Source organism: Trachinotus anak, unplaced genomic scaffold, assembly GCF_046630095.1.
Source record: "Trachinotus anak isolate AG129_WGS33_773 ecotype Australia unplaced genomic scaffold, CSIRO_AGI_Tana_v1 ptg000010l, whole genome shotgun sequence".
Lineage (NCBI taxonomy): Eukaryota > Metazoa > Chordata > Actinopteri > Carangiformes > Carangidae > Trachinotus > Trachinotus anak.
In genome coordinates, this window is record NW_027273861.1 from 4,982,648 (window position 1) to 5,001,550 (window position 18,903).

Below are 18,903 nucleotides of genomic sequence, written 5' to 3' on the forward strand. Positions count from 1 at the left end.
TTTCACAAGTTTCTTGTAGTTTACTGTGTACAGCTTTGTAGTCTGCATCTTGAATTTAATGCACCAAGAACTGATAATATTGTTTTCATTCTTCAAAACTTATGTGGTGTGCTCTTAAACTTATTTAGCAGTTATCCTGCTGACTTGACAGATTGATTACAGTAGTATTTTGCCCATTTTTAATGAATATAAAGCCCCTCATTGAACTGTCTCATATCTCTCAAATGTCCAGCAGGCTGGAGACTGTCCACAAACAGGAGCTCTCAGTCATCCTTAGACCAGTTCAGTGTTTTCACCAGTGCCATAAACTCAAAGTAATGGCAGCAGTAGACATGAAGATGCTGCCGCCTACAGGTAAAGAAGGTAATACCTGCTTCAAATATGATAATTGTGCTACCTTCAAGCACTGAGCTTCACAGCTACAGGCTTTCTCCTGAGCATGGCATGTCCCTAACACCCGGAGGGAATGTCTTCGAGTCTTGCTCAAACGTCAATTTGGACTTCAACATAAACTATTTAGATTCATCCTCTCATGTCGAAATGCAGGCAGGCTGGACAGCGTTAGCTGGTTAGCATGCTAACTTCAGTGGAAGAAAAGAAGTGATAGAAATAGAGGCAAAACATTTGAGTTGCTTTCCATCACTGGTGTGTAAAGGAATGAAATTTGAAGCTGAGCTCTCAACATTTTTTCTAGACGGTTTACTTAACAGCTGTTAATGCTAATGTTGGCTATGTAGCAATGGCAAACCTTACATTTAGCACCTTTAATGTTAAGTTTAAACAGGAAGTGTCCATCTTACAAATAAGCCTAACTATAATGAGTCTTTTGTTCTGAAGGCATGTTAATGTAAGAAAAGTGTAGGTGTAATTAACACAATTTGGTGATGGCTGAATTCCATTTCGCTGCTTCAGTTTAAAAGTCCTGCTGTTGTGCACACTGGCTCACTGTCATGGTTCACTGGGATATTTAAGTAAATCACGGCCATTGTTAATAGTTGTACTAACACTTGTTTTTTTTTTCCTATTATAATGAAAAAGGAGGGTTTGATATTATAAGATATGGACTGTCAAATGTAGCATTTCACCTTCTTGACCACGACCATACCGTCAGAAAAAAAGGTCTATTTCCTATCTATTACAATTGTTAAAAGTTGATCATTAATCAATGACAGCGTTGCGCGACATATGGGCCGTGTTGACGGCATTTGACGTGTCTCCGTCAACACAACAATGGCGGACGCCGTGGAGGAAGCTCTTCAGGGCAGCTGGTGAGACAATTTGTTATCGCAGTAATAATATAAGAGGCGTTATTTTGATTGTCAAATATTCGTGTCGGCTTCATGTGCCAGAATTTCACATAAAGTAACTAAACATGAGTGTGAATTGTAAATCTGCTCCGCTGACGATGGACGTCAGTCCGGAATCAGTTTGGTACCGTTACTGCTCAGCAGCTAGCCAGCTAATGTTAAATAGCCAAGTTGGTTTTGTTTAACAGCCAAAGCACCAAGACGGAGAGGGAAACAAGAGCAGCTGAAAATATTAGTCAAAAATATACAACGTTTCATCACTTTCTTTCTAGTATTAACAAGTTTATGTACAAAGAATGTTAGCTAGCAAGCTAACAATAACTAGCCACACAGCCGGTGTTTGTCGAGTTCTGCTCCGTTTTAAACTGAACCGAACCAGACCTGACCCCAGTGTGGTTCTCACCTCATGTGCTACATTCAGATATAATCACATTACATGATACAAGTATCGGTACGAACTGGTCAGAAAAATGCGGGAGTTGTCAGGACTTGTCTAAAATTAGTGCAACAGCTCGGTGATTCCCATATCTTTTAACTACATCACCTGTTCAGTGATCCTGTTTAATGTTCACCACATTGCACTGCATAAAATAGTGAAAATACAACCAATTATCAGTCTGCTCGCATTATCAGTGATTACATCAGATTGTAACAGATAACTGATTTTATTTTACTGTTGATTCACTGATTAATGTCAAATGTAATTACAAGGGCTGATTACAGATTATCATAGACCGAAGAGACACAGTTGCTTATTTTGTTTGACCAAACGTTGTAAAACTCCAGGTAATACACACTAATGTTAAACACAGAAAAGCAGCAGATTCTCTCATTAAAGAAGCTGTAACCATTCAGTGTTGGGTCATTTTACTTGATCAGATTAATTGATGGTTGAAATAATCATCATTTCATTTTCTGTTGATTGTCTGCTCAATTAAGTCACTACTTATTTCACCTCTACAAATCTGTGAACATGATTCACAGTATAAATTAAAGTGGTTACAAACACCTTATTATTATAGTGAAAGATGAGAAGTGGGAAACATTCATACATCGCTCAGCGTTTTCTGTTATGAGTTATTGCCCTGAACAGAAATGTTGTCTTTTACACTTTGTTTATACTTTGTGGAAAACGCTTAAAAAACCATAGTAACTGTGTGCTGTCCATGCCCCCTCAGGGACCAGGATCTAGTTGAGGCTCTGGACTCTGGCGGTTCTGACATGGAGATGGAGAGAGGCATCATCCCGGTCCAGGAAAATTCAGCTCAACACAAGGCCAAGATGTGGAAGGTGAGGAACACAACAGTAGTCAGTCCACACAAGCTGAAAATGACTGCCTACTACAAAAAGCACTTATAATTATTGTTACTGTAGTTTGAAACACAAACGTGTAAAAGCTCATAATCAGCAAGATATTGTGTGTGTATGACTGTAAGTCTAAGTATAAGTGGGAATCACCGACGTCAGGCTTAAGTCAACAGACTGGAAACACCAGCATCTAATGCTCAAATGATGTGAAGCCTGTAATCTCTTCATGACACACCCACATGTTAGGTATTAGTTCAGTCTGAAACCACATACCTACAACATATTTTATACATGAAGCATGTCCGCAATGATGAAAGGTTCATATTTAAAAATTAATACAATTGTCAGTATTAAATTATATTAGGTGAATAAATTATCTTTAAAATATAATAATGTATTTTAAATAAGTTTAAAAGGAAAGTATTAGGCAGCATTAATGTCTGTTAACTTGAGAGGCACATGTATTGGTTCTCATATTGACCCATTAATAACCCATAAAGTATTCTGAACTTTAAAACCCTAATGTTTACATTACAATTATATTTTTACTTGGAAATCAATGGAAGACACAAGTTATGGCTGTGTTGTGTAGAGATATAATCAGTCAACATAATGTTCACTGTCCCATCTGAAGATATTGTATATTATTAGTTAGTTATTTTGTTCTGGACAGAAACACAGCTTGAAATGTCCTGAGTTTGTAGAAAAAAATAGAACAATTTTTCTAAGAATGTCCAACATTTCTATTTTTGTTCATCTGTTGTATCTGCAACAGTTCCCATGAACTTAGACATGTAAATTATTAGTTAAATATAACTAACCAACTCTTAGATGGTGTTGCATTGTTTGTAACCGTGATCGTCTGGTAAGAAACTGAAGCTTGTTAATTTTGTTACAAGGACTTTGTTGAGATTGCACATGCTGTTGGATTTTGAAATCTGCATCTGTGTCTGCAGGTGCAGATCTCTATAAATAATACCACCAGTTAATATCACGTTATACTGAAGTGAAGATCAGTGTTTGATGTGCGTTTATCAAGTGTCCCCTGCTCACTCGGTTTCTGTATGTTTAGCAGTGCCTCCTTGTTTTGTGTTGGCAGATCGCTTTAAATGTCTCTGGAAAAGGAGACAGTCTGTCTCCCTGGGACGGCGTCTTTGATTTACCAGAACAGACACTCATTCATAACCGCAGTCAACAGCTGATTGGTGAGTAAATGCATGTGCCTCTGACTCCTCGACACAATGCTGTTTTTTGGGAATGGAGCAATGAAAGTACACAGTCAGCTCCCAAACATGAACAGAATGAAGTTAGCTGCTTGCAGTTTGTGCAGGTCCAGGATGAGAATTTCCATCATTATGTAACCAAAGGTTAACAAATGTTCAAGTACAAAATGCTGTTGATAATACAATTATTACTGAGTGAGTATTTCTAGATTGTTGGATTGTTCAGAAGAGGTTTAACACCAATAGAGAAATGGTCAGTTTTGTGCCACTTACCTTAAATACTACATTTACAGTAATTAACACATCAGAATCAGAATCAGAATCAGTTTTATTGCCAAGTATGTTTTCACATACAAGGAATCTTTTCTGGTGATTGGTGCAATTGGGGATCAGCAACAGTGGGGCTCTCTAGCCTTGTTGATAAGGCTGATAGCAGATGGGAAGAAGCTATTCATTACATTCATACATTCTGTCCTTTCATCATGAGTTTATTTGCAGACAGCATGTCTATGAGTATTTTACTTATAAATGGCTGAAAAAACTTTTGCAGAAAAGGAGACATCAACAAATGGCAACAAAAGTCGTCTTTCATTAATCCTTTCATGGATACATATAACTTAGATCCCAAAACATCCTCAGGACAGTTTCCATTACTCTCTGGTTAATGTGTGTCTCAAGTCAAAGCAGTAGACAGGACACACACATGTAGATGCACACACCTGTAAGCAGCAGGAGAGAAGAAGAATGTATTAAGTTATTTTAGGTCTCAAAGTCTGTCAGTATCTAAAGAACATCCTCAGGATTTCAGAAGAATAAACGACTTTCTGCTCTTCTGACAAGTTGAGAGGAGCAGCTCAAAATAGAAAACCTCTGATTAGAAAAACTAGGCAGACAGAGAAAAAGCTCTTTTATGTATATTTTAATAGTTGTGTAAAATGTAACTTGAGGTTTTTCTGCTTTTTGAAAGTCAAATGTTGCTTGCTGCATTTTGCACAAGATGTTAATCGAAAAACACAACTAAGCCCTTCCTTGGTCCCTGTGTTTAGATCAGCTGGGAGTATCTGAGGAAGAGAGGAGTGACATGGTGTCTGATGTTGAATCGGTCATCACTTTCTACTGTAAGTCGCGCAACATTACCTTCACTCCCGAGCTGAGCTGGCCGCACCTGCTCCAACCTTTACTGGGGCTTCAGCTTCCCCGCAGTGACCTCTACAACTGCTTCTACGCTGTCATGAACAAATACATCCCCAGGTGAATCATCTGACCGTTGCTGTCCTTCCCATCCTGCTCACATAGAGACGCAACCTTTAACTGTAACGCCTGCAAAACTATGTTTGTTTCAGGGACTGTGTGCCAAACGGCCGACCCTTCCACCTGTACAGACTACTGCTACAGTACCATGAGCCAGAGCTCTGCTCCTTCTTGGACACCAAAAAGATCACACCTGACTCCTACGCCATCAACTGGGTCAGTATTTCTGTCTTCACATTCACCTCACATGTCATATCCTGGTGATTCAGAAAGTTCATATACATGTAGCCCTGTCTCAACTGTGTGTCTGTGTTTATCTTTCCCCCATAGCTGGGCAGTTTGTTTTCCAGTCACTGCCTTCCTGATGTCACCCAGGCCTTGTGGGACTCCTACCTCCAGCAGGCTGACCCCTTCCTCATCTTCTTCCTCCTGCTCATCATGCTCGTCAATGCCAAGTAGGCAGCTGCTGTTGGAAGCTACACAGAAACACCATCATACTAAGGAACCATAAATGTATATTTGATTTGTCTGTGTTTGTTTCACCCTCAGAGAGTCCATCCTTGCACAAGAAGGAGACAGCAAGGAGGACATCATCAGTAAGTTTGGCCTCCTGTCTTTTTTTATTAGTGGATTTTCTCTGTATCTGGTTAAAACACAGGAAATGAACCAGGATCTCTCTGTCACAGAAATGCTGGAGGCGTTTCCTTCTCTCCTGGAATCCGAAGACATTGAAGATTTGTTTTCTCTGGCTCAGTATTACCAGAGCAAGACCCCTCTGTCGCTCAGAAAGGTAAAGTGCTGTGTGCAAATGAAGAATCTTGTTTTTGATCCATGCAGTAGAGTAGAGTTAGATAGCCAACAACAAGCTAACAAAGAGGCGAGGGAAGCTGCACAAGGGAAGTCGTTGTTTGAAAACAATTGTCGTGTCTTTGCCTTTTCTGCTCCGGTAGATGAATCAGAATCTGTTTGGTAGCAGCCTGGTGGCTCTGAAAGAGGAGGACATTGACCTGAGTCAGGCTCTGTGTCTCCCTGTGTCTGTCCCTGAAATCCTGCAGGCCAACCAGCTGCAGCAGGTCAGTAACACTCGGGTTTCATTTAACTCATTTAAACAAGCGAGGAAATGATTGACCTTTCAGAGTTAGCCATGTGAGAAGCAGGACAGAGAGGATAATGTGATAATAATGGATTTTACTCTCAGGATGGGGTACGCTTCTTTGTGGTGGACTGTCGGCCTGCAGAGCAGTACAACGCTGGGCACCTGTCCACGGCCTTCCACCTGGACTCCGACCTGGTAAGAGATTGATTCTCTGTGAACATGTACATGAAATATATAGTGAATATGAAGTAATACATTTGTTCCTTTCTTCCAACAGATGCTCCAGAATCCGTCTGAGTTTGCACTGTCTGTGAAATCCCTGTTGGAGGCTCAGAAACAGTCTTTAGAGTCGGGCTCCATCGCCAGCGGAGAGCACCTCTGCTTCATGGGCAGTGGGAGGGAGGAGGAGGACATGTACATGAACATGGTGTTGGCTCATTTCCTGCAGGTGTGTGTGGAAACACAAATTGTTGCACAGTTTGATAAAAGTAATAAATTTACATGTTCTTAACAAAGATCTTTGCCTTCCTGCAGAAAAACAAAGAATATGTCAGCATCGCAAAAGGAGGTTTCATGGGTAAGTGCCTGTAGGTGAATGTGATATCTACATGTACAGTTTATTGGATATGGGTAAGAAATGAAAACTGACTGAGGTCTGTGTGATTCCAGCCCTCCAACAGCATCTGGTAGACATGAATGTCGAAGGCCTCGACTCTTCATACGTGCACTGGATCGTCAGCACGTCAGGATCTCACAGCAGCCTCAGCTCTGCTGATGTAAGTGACCAGAGACGTTGAAAAGACAGTGATGACAGGGTTAGGAAAAGTTGCGGAATATGAATAAATGTCACACAGGATGTGTAGGAGGACAATTAAGTAGTTCCTCTTGTGGGGCAGGTATATTTCTTTTATAAATGTGTAAGTGAAAGGATGAGGTGGAGGTACATTGATAATATTGATTAGTTATATGTGGGAGTTTTACCTGTGTATTTTCTCTCAGGATCGAGTTATCTTGTGTTTGTTAGGAGTCTGCATCTGAAAAAAGGGCTTGGAGGGCTAGATGACCACTAGCCCTCGACCCACCAAACAAATCAGACACTCTACCCTAAGCGGGAGCGTGCACAATGGAGGGGTGGGGCCAACAGGGGAATTAGCATTAGGCCTGTGTTTGGGTGGGGTGGGACTTGGTAGTTGTATGAACTACTGATGTTGTATTTCAAAATAAAAATTGCAAGTCATAAAAAAACCAAAGACTGTGAACAGGGTTTATCATGAGGAGCATCACTGACTGAGCATTCTCCATGTTCTTTTTCACAGGGAGAGTCTCTGAGCAGCCCTGGAGACAGCAAAGGCGTCAAGTCCTTGGTCAACAAAATGACATTTGCTCTCAAGTCCAAGTCAGTGAACGTAAAGGAGAAGATGATCAGCTTCATTGAGAATACCTCCACCCCTGTAGACAGGTGAGGACCCAGTCTCCCCTCTATAGTGACACAAAAACATGGTGATATCTTGTGAAACCTTTGCTACATCACGCAGTTTCCCTTTACTTCTTGTTTGTTATTAACATTAACACTGAGCTTTGCTTTGATTTACTTTTGTAAGGACAAAATTTGATATTCAGGAGGTTTTCAAATGTGTGATTCCTGTCACTTATAGACAATCGCTGTAATGTAATCAATGGTGTTGGTTTCACATAGTTGGACTCTTATTGGGTGGCTAATAAGAAGTCAGGCCACTGTGTGAGAATTGGGATTGATGTGTGTTTATACCTGATGTAGTCAGTAAAAATGTTTGAAACACTGTCTCCTATGAACCTGAGCTGCCTTTCACATTATACACAGTGGACTGATGTGAACAGTGACTGGACTACTGTAAATGTGGTCATTTTGACATCTGTAACTGACATTCAGTTTTACAGTGTTGTTGTGTTTTACCTTAAGTCCACCGTTCCTTGTGCCTTATTCCATGCTAGAATATCTTTCAATCTGCCTTGGCCAGAGAAGGTGATTCCAGATCGGTAAGAGCTCCCTGACATCAGGCTGTTTGTCACCAGCATGCCCACTGGCTGCAGACCTGCACCAGCCCCCGGGGTTGTAGGACACGTGGCCTGTGTCACATTAATGCATGCTTAGTAGCAGCATCTCTGCCAACACTGCTTACTCATACAATAGCACTACACATTCCCATACAGTCTGGGTAGGCTGCGAACGAGACGTTTCTTAAGATCTGTCTTCATGCTTTCACTAACATGTAGCGCTGTTCTAAAGTTTTCACTGTTGAAACTGCTGTGGCCTTTCAGGAAGCATTGAGTCATCTCTACATCCACAACTCACTGTCTCTTTCTGGTCTGAGTAACTAAGGCGTTTTATGGAGAACCCACAGCTTCACTGCTGTTTGTTTGGAAATGCACTGAACAGTCTGTCTTTTCATTTCATTGTTCTTTTAGATGATAACTGGGGCTATGCAGAATAATGAAAACCTACCACTAAGATTAAAACCATGTTTTATGATACTGCAAATAGCCCTGATTATCATTCAATAACTAATCTGTAACTCTTGATATCCAGTAGCAAAGTGTCATTTAACCTCTTTCTTTGTATTTAACAGCAGAACCTATGGTAGTAGTGGGCTAATCATATTTACTCCAGCCTGGAGATCCTCATGCCATTGCTATTTGTGTGCAACCCTGCTGTTATGTGTATTTAAATGTCACTTTTCATCACAGGCCTCCTTCCCTTGGCAATGATGCAAAGCTCTAAGTTGCCCCATTTTCTTTCCATCTCCAGGCACGTGAGCAGCAGCGACCGTGTTGGCAAACCCTACCGAGGTGTGAAGCCTGTGTTCAGTATTGGGGATGAAGAGGAGTATGACACAGGTGAACTCACAGTAAATGTAGCCACAGTGAAAATACTAAAATAATGTGGGAGCTTTTATTTTTGAAAAACAGATTATGACTCTCAACCTCTTCTCTGTGTAGATGAGATCGACAGTTCGTCCATGTCAGACGACGACAGGAAGGAGATTGTCAACATTCAGACCTGGATAAACAAACCCGATGTAAAGCATCACATTCCATGTAATGAGGTGAAAGAAACTGGTCACATGTTCCCGAGGTGAGTGGGTCGCCTGCCTGAATGACTCTGGTGATGTGTGTAAAGATATTCCTCATGACACCCATCCTCCACAGCTGTCATGGGAGTTGGAGTGAGGATTGGGCAAGTCATAGGGGAAGTTGCATTTAAACGTGACTAATTCCCACTTCCCTCAAAGAGATTTAATACTCACTCTGTTATTTTGTGTTTCCAGCCACTTGTTGATCACAGTGACTCACATGTACTGCCTGAGGGAGATCGCCTCAAGAAAAGGCTTTGCCTACATCCAGTCCAGACAAGCACTTAACTCTGTGGTGAAGATCACATCCAAAAAGAAGCACCCTGAACTGATCACCTTCAAGTTTGGCACCAACAACTCAGCTGGAGTGGAGATATCAGCAGTAGAGAGGTGCGTTTTTTACACCTGCAGATTTCAAACTTTAAATCTGACTGATGAAAAAAACCTTGAGTGGGTGTGACTATATTAATAAAATACACTTCGCTTTTTAAAAAGGCTGTATTCATGCAGGACACTTATTACCTGTTTGGTCTTTCTGAGCTTTCATTTGCCTTCTGTCAAGTCATTTAAGATGTAATCACAAGATGTCACAGGGGAGGGAGCTTTTTTCTTTCAACTCAAAGGAAAAATAAACAGGAATTGAAACCTTAAAGGAGTGAACAACATTTTTGGAAACGTGCTTATCTCCGTTCTTGCTGAGAGTTTGATGAGAAGATTGATACTACGACACTAAACATGAAACTGGGGCCAGCGGGAAAATAGCTTAGCTCAGTATAAGGCTGGATAGCTAAGGAAACAGCTAGCCTGGCTCTTCCCAACATTTCAAATACCCCTACAAACACCTTTTAATCTCACCAGCAAACACATTGTGCCACATGTCATCTGCTTAATGTGTACACAAACAGAGATGTAAACATAATGATTTGTGGTTTAATGGGGAGCTACATGCTGTATCAGGAAACAGTTTTAGTCTTTATGCTAAGCTAAGCTAATCGTCTGCTGACTGTAGCCTCATATTTAGTGTAGAGACATGAGAGTGGTATTAATGTTCTCATGTAACTCAGCGAGAAAGCAAGTTCAGCAAATTTCACAAACTGTTAAAATATTCCATCGAAATCTCTGAGTTATGTCTTCTTTCCCTTCCTTCTCTCAGGTATTTGATACCAAACGCAGGTGACGCCACCAAGGTTATCAAGCAGCAGATCATGAAAGTCCTAGATGCTCTGGAGAGCTCGTAAAGGGAGGTGACAGTGTTGCGATGGGGGGATCACGGCGGACAGCTGTGACATAAACTATAAGAAGAGTCTCCGTCTGCCAAAAGTGAAACCTTCTCCTGCTCTCCCTCGGCTGTCCTCCCTCCTGGACAGATCCAGTGCAGTGTTGACTGTAAAGCCCTGTGTGTCTGTGTTTGGGACATGGGGGGCACACCGCTGACTGCAGACCTGTGGGACAGGCTGTGTGTGTTGAAATACTTAGGTGCTCTGCAGTCGTCAAACCATTATCTTACACTAATTTAAAAATATTGGTTATAGTGTATGTTTAAGTTACTCTTGATAAAACATGGGATCTCATTACAGTGCATTTCCACTTTGGCAATTTCCCTCTGGCCTTAACGTAGCGTACTGACCGACCAGTGGCAAACCTGTTCAATCATCATCTGTCTGACTGACCTTTTCTTTTCACCTCTTGATTCTGACCCCTTTGTTATGTAGTGGACAGTAATGCAGTTCAGTCACGACTCTTAGTTTACTTTTCAGATGTGTTCAGTAGATTTAATGATCATTGTTCTGGTCAGGACGTGAGCATGAGTCAGCAAACTCAACATAAAGATGCACATCCCAAAAAAAAAAAAAAAAAAAAAGCAGTGCTGGCACATGAGGCAGGTTTCCTGCCGCAACAACTGTTTTTGATAACTTTTCTTTTCCAGCAGGCAGCCTTAAATAGAAATCATTTGAGGGTGTTTATAAATATGTGATGTATATATCGTATAAACTGCTCTATATCAGCACAGACCTTTGCAATGTCGTTTTGAAAGCATATCCTGATGGTTAGAATATGCAGTGAAACTTAAAACTGGCTTCTAAACCAGCTCACAAGGTTTGAAGTTCCCCTTCTTTCTAGAGTAAGAAGTGAGCCTTTTACAGAGTTTCTGGGAGATAATTTATTCTCTGCTTTTACATATAATAATGAATTAACCTCATCTCATAGCAGTCGGATGTAGCTCTCCGAAAGTTCACAGCCCCTCTGGTCTACGTTGGTATTACAACAGGAGGTTCAGTGATTGTAGTTAGTAAGAGCCTGAGCGCCATAGTATTTTCCATCCCATTCAGATTCAGTGTGTGAATGATTTTCCCACTCACAATGCCTGTGTGAAATTATTTGCTGATAATGAAGAAGGCTATAACTGTAATTGAAGCACCGCCATACTAATTATAGAGAAAAGCTCACTGCAGCAAGGTCTGTGCTTGACACTTTGAAGCACAGCACTGACGGGAATTAAAATGAGTCTTGTCCATTGCATTCGTCATAACTAAGCTTTAGTTTGCTTGCCACTGTTGCCTTTGGCCTCATGGCTGTAACGTGTATATCGGCACCAGCAGTGGCAGCATATCACAGTGTATCGCTGCTTCTCATCTAATCTTAAAATCTGTTTCAGACTTTACTCGCTTTGTTCTGGCTTACGTATTCATTTGCGTTGAGGTCTTGTTGTGTAGGCAGCCTGGGTTTAAAGTGTCAGAGCCTCTATAGTGATGCAGCATCTTCCTCACGGCTCCAGTTAAATTTTTTTATCCTTTAAAAATGAGAGAAGAAGTCATGAGTAAAACACATGGCACATCAAAACATGGGCAACAAAAAGCAAAACTTGAATTAATTATTACTCTTAAATCTGGTCTTTCTTCACTCCAGTCCTTCATAGCATTCCTGTGTATCCCATGCATTGTGTTGTAATTTGTAATTTTGTGATACTTCTCAGTATTCTGATGACTGGAACATCCTTGACTGGGAGTCTTTACATTACTCTGTAACATCACTGGCAAAGGATGTCAACCACTAGTCGAAATGCAACATGTCTCAAGTGTAATTTGCACCTTACTGTACTGCTGTTATTTTCTAAGCATTTCTGTTTTTAATAAATGGAGATTATTCGACTGCACACGTGGAATTATAGTCATTTGTACACTGGCATTTGACAGGTATGTAGATTAAATTAGTGGTTATATTTGCTGTGATCTTCATAAAAAGCTACAGTACAACAGAGACCTTTCATAGGGTAAAATCCCCATTTTTCCTACATCCTCAAAAGAACAAAAGTTGCACTGTACAAAGCCATAGAAGAGGCTTGTTTCTGACTTGTGAATAAGCTGCAGTGGAACAGGAATTACAGGATTTCTGTATGTTTAAGAAAAGTATACAAATATTTTTCCAAAGAGAAAGAGAGCCCCTAGCAATGTAAAGCAGAATAATTCAAAAGAATAGTTGTCAAAAGCCGCACAGTCTAAATGTTAAGTCAGATGTAATTCTGTTTGTTATAAACACAGAGTTTCAGCCATGTCCATTTCTGTGCACTATGTTAATTTGAAGCTAATATTTCCTGTTGGTTCTGTTAACCAATGAAGGAGCTCCGCACTGAAACTGGATTGGCAGCTAAACACCCACCCCCTGCTGACGTAACAGCGTCTCTAAACTTCACATTAAAGGGTCTGAACGTTATGTAAGCGCCAGTGTTTGTCGCAGAGTGACTTTAAATAATAACAACAATCAAATTACATTTACGGAAGTTTATCAGCATTGTTTTGTAGCTTTGTGTTTTATTTTACCGGACCTCACTGAAGTCTCAAAACCGCTACACACTCTTATTTTGAAAACCAAGCAGCCACCCGGAATCACTTGCCCTGCCTGCTCTGGACTGTGAAGCCAAACAGGACTGTTGTGCATAAATGTCAACTTTAGCCAAAGCAATGTCCAGTAAGTGTAAAGTTTTCTATTGTGTGTTATTTTATATATAAATCACTGAATATATATTGAACATGTTTTTAACTGCTATGCATCGCAGCCGAGGGCATTTATAGCACAGTTACCTCCTTCAAGTGTTGCACAGTGATGATGAAGTTGTGGCAGAAACGCACTGACGGCGCTTTGTGTTGTCAGAGTTCCGTCTGGCTGTGGTGCAGCTGCAGGTGTCCAGCGTCAAGGCCGACAACCTGAGCAGAGCCCGGAGGCTGGTGGAGGAGGCCGCCGGGCAAGGCAGCAAGGTGGTGCTGCTGCCGGTGAGGGGGGGAGGGGGGGGGGGGGGGGGGGGGCTGGTGCTGGTTCCAAATCTATCCAAGTCTGCCTGAAAGAGGCTGACACATGCCCACATGCAGATCTACAGTGTTATCAAATGTTCCTGTCCACACTGACTGTGAGGGACTGACACTACTTGTGTGATTTTATGTGAGAAATGAAAGACAATATAACAGTTGGACAAATCGAGAGGATTTCTACTAGAGTTTAAACTTTTAGTGCACAATGCTAAAAGAAAAGAATTTCACACACGGACAGTCAGCATGGAGGTGAGGAGGATCCAGGGGAGGTGAGGTTAGTTTGAGACAGACTTGAAACATGATGAACTTATCCTCAAACGTTTGAGTGTAGTACCTCATGTGCAGTTTATGTTCACATTATGAAATGTAAAGTCCAAAAGACATGATCCTTCTCCAACTTCCCACAATACATCTGAACAGGTGGAGGTAGAGACCCACACACCCCAGACTGCTCGGCGTACCTTCCGGTTTATAGAGACATAGAGATAGTTTGCCACCACCGATGAAATCCGATCCCAAAGTCTTCACTGCAGTCTGAGTAAAGGGTCCACGTCACAAGTCAGTCGCTGTAAACTTGATGGTCTCTCACTGTGGTCAATACAGGAATGCTTCAATTCTCCTTATGGAACCAGCTTCTTCTCCCCGTACGCTGAGAGGATCCCAGGAGAGTCCACCCAGGTGCTGTCAGAGGCGGCGAGGGAGAATAAGGTGTATCTAGTGGGAGGTAGGCAGACGTCTGTACCTGGACTGACCTAATCCAGCTCTCTGCTGACACTGAAGGCCCCTGTACATATTCACCTCACGGTATTATTGTGTGATCATGAGTGAAAAGAGTTCAAATGTCAAATAGCTCGCTCTGGGATAACAAACACAGGACTATGAAAAGCCTTTCACTTGAATAACTCTGGCTACTTGATATAAACACCAACTTCACTGCTCTTCTTTTGTTTTTTATTATTTTGTAATCTAATATGTTTATTTTTCCAGTTTCACTTGAGAAAATATACAGTAGTTTATGATAAACTCTTTAAATGCAGAGAGTGACACATTGTGCGACTGTTCCCTTTGAATATAAACACTATACAACATGTTTTGGTGTGAGTGTTAAAGAAGTTAAAGGTTAACTTTCATTCTCCACCAACAGCAGAGTTAATAGACAAACTCAGTGCAGACGCTGTGTGTTAGTCTGTCTGGCTTTGACTTCTATACGAATCATTAAAAGTTTTAGTAGCGTTTAAATGAACTCTGATGAAGATTAAATATTTGGTAACTGGATGTTTAACCATTTACACCACAGTCTGTAATATAATAATAATAATAATAATATGGCATAATTAAGAGGAAGCTGGGGAAGTGATGTAGCAGTAGCACTACATACTACAATACTAAAAAATGTAAAAATCGTACATGTTTTTGTGCAGTGGAGGAGTTAATCATGTGACGTCTTACTCACCAGGATCCATCCCTGAAGAGGACGGAGGGAAGTTGTATAACAGCTGCACAGTGTTTGGTCCTGATGGCGAGCTGATTCTCAAACACAGGAAGGTACGTGTGCGTCAAGTTCGGTGTTTGGTTGTTAGTAATTTGTTCAAACTTCTTAATGACCTTAGAGAGATTATAGCAGGACGTCTGCAACATCCACGTCTTTCTCCTCATCTGCTCCCTCTGTCTAGATTCACCTCTTTGACATCGACGTTCCAGGAAAAATTCGCTTCCAGGAGTCTGAGACGCTGAGTCCAGGCGACAGTCTGTCAATGTTTGAAACACGTGAGTGACGTCTCCGGACTCCAGCTGTGATCCCCCTGCAGCTGGATGAGCATCACTTTTGATCTGTTTGGTTTCTGTGTCTCCTCCCACAGCGTTCTGTAAAGTGGGTGTGGGGATTTGCTACGACATGAGGTTTGCAGAGCTCGCACAGCTCTACAGCAGGAGAGGTGAGCGTGCCGAAGTATTGGGCATTAGTGGATGACGATGTCTTCAGTGGTGGGCGAGGTAGCTGATCGGGTTGTCCTGCTGTCCTCAGGCTGTCAGCTGCTGGTCTACCCTGGAGCCTTCAACATGACGACTGGTCCAGCGCACTGGGAGCTCCTGCAGAGGGGGAGGTCAGGCTCAGAATACATCCCCATCGCCGGAGTGAAAACACACTTAGCATTTGCTTTTGAAAACTATTCTGTATCTTCAGTTTGAACTCATCTTAACCATAAGGCAACAAAATCTTCCAAACTGTGGACTGAGATCAGCGTCGTGAAATTTGAGTGGAGGAAGACAAACAGAGGTCACATTAACTGTGGAAGAAGAGGAACAAGAAAGAGGACATAGCTCCAGTCTGCAGCTAAAGCTCAATGTTTATCTAATATATCACATGAGCTGCTGATGTTAACATTACTCCTATGCTAATCTGTTGTTGATACCACTGCTGTCGCTGCTTGTTGTCTCCTGAGCAGGGCGCTGGATAACCAGGTGTACGTGGCCACAGCATCACCTGCCAGAGATGAGACTGCTTCATATGTGGCCTGGGGTCACAGCACCGTCGTAAACCCGTGGTAAGAACCAGCAACATGTTGGTCGGCGTGTCGTCTGCTCGGCTCAGAGTATGTGTGATTGAGTCGTGTGGTCAGAAGGAAGAGACGAGAGATGGAGAGAGATAAGGTGCTAGAGCGGCTGTGACAGGTGTGAGGTGTTTAACAGGAAGGCTGCATGTGAGCGTCCGCAGGTGAGGAAGGAAGCAGCAGACGCAGCAGTGGTGGAGGAAGTTTCCAGATCAGTTACTTAACAGTAAAAGCAGGAATAGAACCTGAAGTAAAAGTCTTTTATTATACTGACAGGTTGTACTAAAGCATCAAAGTATTAGTTTTCATCATGCAGAAAAAACATCACGTCAAATGTAAAATGTTATTTCATTATTTTTTGGGCTGAACACTATGTAAAAAATGAATAATAAATTTGACCTTTAGATACTCATGTACAATACAGTAGTTGAATAAATGTACGTGGTGACACTCCACTGCTTAAAAAACAGTAATGACTCTGTGTCTCCGATAATCCCCATCGACACCCTGCTCTGTCTGTGTTTAGTTTAACAGAGTTGTGATCTTTGCGTCTGTCTCTGCAGGGGAGAAGTGATCTCCAAGGCCGGGCCAGAGGAGGCTGTTATTTACGCTGATATCGGTGAGTGGAGGAGCGGTCGGCTCGTCTGTGTTTGAACAGGAGAATAACAAACTCAGGCTGGTTTCTGTCAGTGACGTCTTTCAGACGAGCTGCACTGATGAGATCCAGATGATAAGGCAGCGATGCATCTCACCTCTTTTCTGTAGTGTTGGCAAAGCCGACAGACTCCGGGTGGCACATCATCTGTTTGGTCATGTCTGGAACACGTTTGATTAGACTGTGAGAAAAATTAGTGGAATGATGAAGCTCGGTGCTGTAAAAGCACTGTACACTTTAAGATGAAACAAATCATCTACATTTTTTTGTCTAGTTTTATTGGAGAAGGTGCAAATAATTGAACAGCTTGTTAATGTTCTCCAGGTTTTTCCAGTCTGTTCATCAATACATTGATTGAGGGGACGAATCTGAAACACTCATTTAAAAAGAAATATTAGAAAACCAGAAAAAAGATACAGGAGTGGCTTACTTAGCATCAACTCTTCCTTTTAAGATAAACCGATAAAGAGGCCTCAGATCTTGTCAAAGTGGGATCTTCTGTTCTTAAAAAGGTGCAGAGAGTTTGCGAGATCAGGGACCTGATTTTTCATCAGGAGAAGCTGTGTTGCTGTTAATAATCCATATAAAAGGAACTGCTGTTGGTTCCTCAACAGTGTGAGTGATCAGTCTGACACCTGAAATAGTGTGAGAGGAGCGTCTGGATCAATGCGCTGTCTGATGAGCTCTGTGATGACTGTGAAAAGTTTCCCACCAATAACCCCGTAAGTTGAGGCAGAATACGCGGATATGGTGTGAGGGATGCAGTGTCATTGCATTTATCACAAACTGGAGAAACATCTGTAAATACAACCTACTGTGTGATTTAGTTCAGAATAACAGAGCCTGTAGATGAGTTTACACTGAATGAGGCCGTGCCTGGATTTTATGGAACAGTGATGGTTTCTCTCTATTTTCCCAAATCGCATCAGAAATTCAAGAAGCTTCAGTTGTGTCTGTTGTGGGTATATGAAAAGATTGTGTCATATAGGAAGGAGATGAGTTGTCACTTCCATTATTTGTCTGGTCTTTGGAAATTCATGAGAGTGTGATTGTGTGATAGTTGTGTGAAACCTAAAATAATCACTCCTGTGGAGTCCACATTTCTCCTGAAATTTACTCCTGTCTTGTCTCTGATTGGAGAAACTGGGTTTTGACACAATGAGAGCAACACTTCTACTGTAGAGGATAATAAACCAGGACAGTGTGTCAATTCACTTCATAGAGACTGTGTGAAGCAGGTGTTTATTTAAAGTTAATTTCTGTCGTAATAAGTCAGTCTGTTCATTCTTTTATCAAAGGGAAAATAAAAGAAACACCTGAAAATGATCAGAGCTGCAACAACACAAACTCCAGACTGAAAATGACTCAGTAGAAACATTTTTCTAACAACCTGCTTCATTAAGGTCATTACTGCAGGGCAGCTGTACTGGTTTGCATCACCGTGTCCACTGTCTGTATAATTTGACTCTGTGTTAAACCTGTGTCCCCAGATCTGCAGTATTTGGCCGACATCCGGCAGCAGATCCCAATCACAGCTCAGCGTCGTGACGACCTCTACGCCGTCACGTCTGTGCAGGAAGGATCCAGCTGAGGAACCAGCTGCGAAGGAACCAAACACAGACCATGCACCAGGTCTCTGCTGCAAACCGTCGTCTTCCTCCCAAGACTCTTAATTGTGGAAACAGGAAGTGCAGCTGGGGTGGGCGCTGATTGATTCCCAGTGATTTGAGCGCAGTAATGCTGCCGACCCCTTCAGGATGGAACTGTGATTACTTCTTTAAAACGTCTAGTGATCAACAGGAAACTGACAGATTTGACGAGCAGTGAAGTCATATATCATTTCTGGTTACATCTTATTTTTTAATCTGCTTCAGATTAACTTCAGAGTGAAACTATTTTTACCAGAATTATTTCTGTCTTTTTTGGCTCTTGAAAGATGTTTGTTGATTGTGGCTTCACAGATTTGAAATGAAAAAAAATGTGATGAGTGAAGAACCTGAACAGATCTGTGAGATGAAATAAAACAGCCTCAGGTTTGATTCTTTATTAAATGTTGGAAGTGGAGAGTCCAGTAAAAATAAAAGTGTTTCAGAAAGTGAA

At 41.6% G+C, this 18,903-nt stretch overlaps 2 protein-coding genes across 3 annotated transcripts; both read left to right on the forward strand.

The window, feature by feature from the left end:
- Positions 1–1,126: 1,126 nt before the first annotated feature.
- On the forward strand, positions 1,127–12,449 carry tbc1d23 (TBC1 domain family, member 23). 2 transcript variants are annotated; one of them, XM_071487078.1, is made up of 19 exons: positions 1,127–1,268; positions 2,486–2,597; positions 3,715–3,820; positions 4,885–5,089; positions 5,182–5,305; positions 5,420–5,544; positions 5,639–5,685; positions 5,776–5,879; positions 6,040–6,162; positions 6,288–6,380; positions 6,463–6,633; positions 6,720–6,762; positions 6,855–6,961; positions 7,502–7,644; positions 8,157–8,201; positions 8,971–9,059; positions 9,162–9,297; positions 9,491–9,685; positions 10,449–12,449. In XM_071487078.1, exons 1-19 carry the CDS (start codon positions 1,231–1,233, stop codon positions 10,531–10,533), a joined length of 2,091 nt encoding a protein of 696 aa, XP_071343179.1. In that variant the 5' UTR covers positions 1,127–1,230; the 3' UTR covers positions 10,534–12,449. The 2 variants fall into 2 exon arrangements, with proteins under 2 accessions (XP_071343179.1, XP_071343180.1); XM_071487079.1 differs by lacking the exon at positions 8,157–8,201.
- A 519-nt stretch (positions 12,450–12,968) lies between these two features.
- nit2 (nitrilase family, member 2) lies at positions 12,969–18,784 on the forward strand. Its single transcript, XM_071487088.1, has 10 exons — positions 12,969–13,261; positions 13,445–13,563; positions 14,203–14,323; positions 15,056–15,144; positions 15,273–15,366; positions 15,459–15,533; positions 15,623–15,701; positions 16,044–16,142; positions 16,712–16,767; positions 18,294–18,784. Exons 1-10 carry the CDS (start codon positions 13,234–13,236, stop codon positions 18,392–18,394), a joined length of 861 nt encoding a protein of 286 aa, XP_071343189.1. The 5' UTR covers positions 12,969–13,233; the 3' UTR covers positions 18,395–18,784.
- Positions 18,785–18,903: the final 119 nt, after the last annotated feature.